Source organism: Lactuca serriola, chromosome 3 (genome assembly GCF_051521515.1).
Source record: "Lactuca serriola cultivar US96UC23 chromosome 3, Lser_US96UC23_V15, whole genome shotgun sequence".
NCBI lineage: Eukaryota > Viridiplantae > Streptophyta > Magnoliopsida > Asterales > Asteraceae > Lactuca > Lactuca serriola.
In genome coordinates this window covers 36081305-36084696 of record NC_136410.1, presented here as the reverse complement: position 1 = coordinate 36084696, position 3392 = coordinate 36081305, and the positions used below count along the sequence as shown (strand labels likewise).

The 3392-nt window shown below is 31.7% G+C and overlaps 1 protein-coding gene across 1 annotated transcript; it reads right to left on the bottom strand.

The window, feature by feature from the left end:
* Positions 1–386: 386 nt before the first annotated feature.
* On the bottom strand, positions 387–2200 carry LOC145091907 (uncharacterized). Its single transcript, XM_079029733.1, has 2 exons — positions 2123–2200; positions 387–1865 (listed from the first exon to the last, which is right to left on the bottom strand). The coding sequence occupies exon 2, from the start codon at positions 1830–1832 to the stop codon at positions 426–428; it is 1407 nt and encodes a 468-aa protein (XP_078885859.1). The 5' UTR covers positions 1833–1865; positions 2123–2200; the 3' UTR covers positions 387–425.
* Between the last annotated feature and the right edge of the window lie 1192 nt (positions 2201–3392).

The following is a 3392-nucleotide window of genomic DNA, read 5'->3' as shown; positions in this document are numbered from 1 at the left end:
TATATATATATATATAACACACCCGATGTAGGATACATATTTAAACGATTCATGGTCAGACCTAAGCCCAAATCGATTAACGATCCTGTTGTTGACCGGTGGGAACAAGTAGGATATGCACGTCCTATATATAAAACTCTTGTCGTCCACATATAGTAAATTCTATTGCATGATATTAATTACTTGGCCATTTAGATGAATATAGACTTTGTACTGTTCCTTAATTTTTGACGTTTCTAGTCTTAGCTTGGTTATAAATCATAATTAAAGGTATTTAACTGAAGTGGGGCCTTAATAGCGTCCCCTATGCTTAAATAAATGCTTAAAAAGACCTAGCAACTTATATTTACGACCACCATTTTATAATACACACAAAGCAATCCAAATATATTTTTGAAATGTTAATTGTTATTAATATGAATCAATTATATATTTTTGGGGGATAACTTTGGGGACAAATTTTTTGGAGAGAAATCCTTGGGTGACACATCGGATTCGAGTGAAATCACAGTTTCAAATGCACCAGCTAATGCTAACACTCTATTTTTCCTTTGTTCCCGAAGCTTACTTACGGTCTCCTCTATCACAACATTATATGTCGCAGAATCCTTCTTCCCATGCATAACAACTTCTTGGTTCTTGACCACCGTTTCTAATGTCGTATCTTCATTTTTTGGTACCTCTACATCATCCTCTTTAATTTCTAGTTCATCTGGTTTTGTTTCCTCATGTTCTGCTTCTTCTGTATCGGTTTCTTCATGTTCTGGTTCTTCTTGTTTGGTTTCTTCACTTTCTAATTCGGTTTCTTCTTGTTCTTGATCTTCTTGTTTGACTTCAACATCATCTTTAGCTTCTCTATTTTCATCTACCGATTCAACGTCTACATCTTGAGCCACTTGTTCATTTTTTGGTACTTCTTGATGTTCTTGATCTACTATAGGATAATCAAGGTGGTCACTAATAATATCAAAGGTCTCGTCGGCTTGAGTTTGTTGGTTGATATGTTTATCATGATCATATGTATGTTTATTATCAACACTTTCAGCAAACGATACATTATCATCACAACTTATCTCAGACCCAAGCATATCTTGATCTCCTACTAAACCTACGGAATCTAAAGGCTCACAAACACGGATTTGGCCACCATATTCAATTTTCACTTCACCATGCAAGATATCATTGCTCCCAAGAGTTACGACACTATTATTGTGCGGTTCCTGATCATGGGTTATGATGTTGTGATTGTTTTGAGATGATGAGATGGCATCCGATATGATTGGCTTCTTTTCAATAGCCATAATCGTGCTTCCCAAACCCTTTGTTGTTTGATTCTTAATACTACCATTCTTGGCCTTAACATTTATAGAATTCTTCGATTTGAGAGGAGAACGAGATGTTTCAGAACCTTTAGGTTTCATAGAACCGGATGTTTTCATGGATGATACTATAATATTTTTGGGGCTAGATTTTGATTTAGTAGACACAACTTTAGAAGGTGGTGTAGGTCGGTCTAATGGCCGTCTTAAAGATTTGGTTTTGGGTTGGGACACTTGTTTTTTAGGATTCTGAGCAGAAGGACCACGACTCATACTTGCTGAAGGCCTAGGGATAGTAGGAACTTTTCGAGATTCTACTGAGGTTGATGTCTTCTTTCGCTCTAGAATCGAAGGAGGATTTAGAGATTTCCCTTGTTGCCCGATCTCAGTTTTTCGAGACAACGAAGGAGACCTCCCTTTGGTCTCATGTTGCCCGTCATTAACTGTTCGAGGTAATATTGGAGACCTACCTCTTTTCTCCTTCATGCTGGTATCCCTTCCTTTTGTCGACATTGGTCAAAATCAAACCACCAACTACAAGAGTACCTACATTCAAAATAATAATGTATGTATAAATATAAGTATTAGAAAAAGGTAAGAAAACATTTGTTTGTAAAACGATTATTCTCCTAGTCAAGCTTTTTCGTCCCAATACATATGAAAAAAAAAATGAAAAAAAAAAGTTGTAAGATCATTCTCATAAATGCTTATATGGAAAATACAAATAATACTGTTTAGAAAACCAAGTACCCATTGTAAATGATAAAGAGAATTATAATAATGAATGTGAAGAGATCTATTACCTTGTTAGAAGAACGTTAGTGGAAGTTGTGATGTCGGAAGAGGGCCCGCAGAGAAGACAAGAAACTAGAGCTCTTTGGTAATTGTTAAATATAGGTCGACTTTAACGAAAATTACGAACGTTTGTTTCCAATGAGTCGGTAATTTTTTAATCCGAAGAAATTGCCATGGCTTGTGGGACGCCCTACGCCATCCGATATTTACTTTTAATCATCAAATAATCCTAAATAGAAGGGGATTTAATGACCACTCAAAAACCTTTTTTTTAATAAATATATATTTTAAATTTTAAATAAGACAATATTTAATACAATATTATTAAAAAAACTAAAGTATATCGTATGAAATATCATTAATTTTGACATAATAATAATAATAATAATAATAATAATAATAATAATAATAATATTATTATTATTATTATTATTATTATTATTATAATAAGTATAAAATAATATTTAGACCTATAATTAATAACTAACATATATTACATAAAATATTATTAGAATATTTAGAACTATAATTAAACACTAACATATATTACATAAAATATTATTAGAATAAATCATAAATTTTTTCGTATTAGTTTAATAATGACATTGTTTTCTCCTATTATTAGAATAAATCATAAATTTTATCGTATTAATTTAAGGGAAATCTCCAAAAAAGTCCTAAAATTTTAGTCTAATTTATGAAAAAGTCTCAAACTAAATTTTATTTACAGAAAAACACGGAATATCGGTTAAAACTTCGAAAAAACCCTTTTCGACCGGTTTCACAGATTTTACCGGTATTCTGTCATTTCTCGTTAGTTTGCTCAAAATTTTGGGATATTTCCAAAAATTACATAATAACCAAAATATTATGACTTTTTTGAAAATTACCATGAAATTAATTGATATTATTATTAACAAATCATTTATAAACGTACAAAATATTTTTATTATATAAAAAAAAAGAAAATACATTTGTTGCAAATTTCTAGGAATAAATTGGTGGTCTAAGTACTCTATTGCTTCCTGACCACTCAAACTCTCTACGTTCTTCCTATGCACTATTGTGGGTATGATGGTGAGATGAACTTAGTTAGCATTCCTCTAATGTTGGTGTTCCTCTTATGTTGTTTAACCTAACTACCAACCAACATTCATACCTTACATGTTAACAACCATCGGCTAACACACATCTATAAAATGTGAAAAGTGAACCGTGAATGATAATTTATATGGAAACAAGTGAAAGGTTATTATCTATTTAAATTGTCATTCAAAG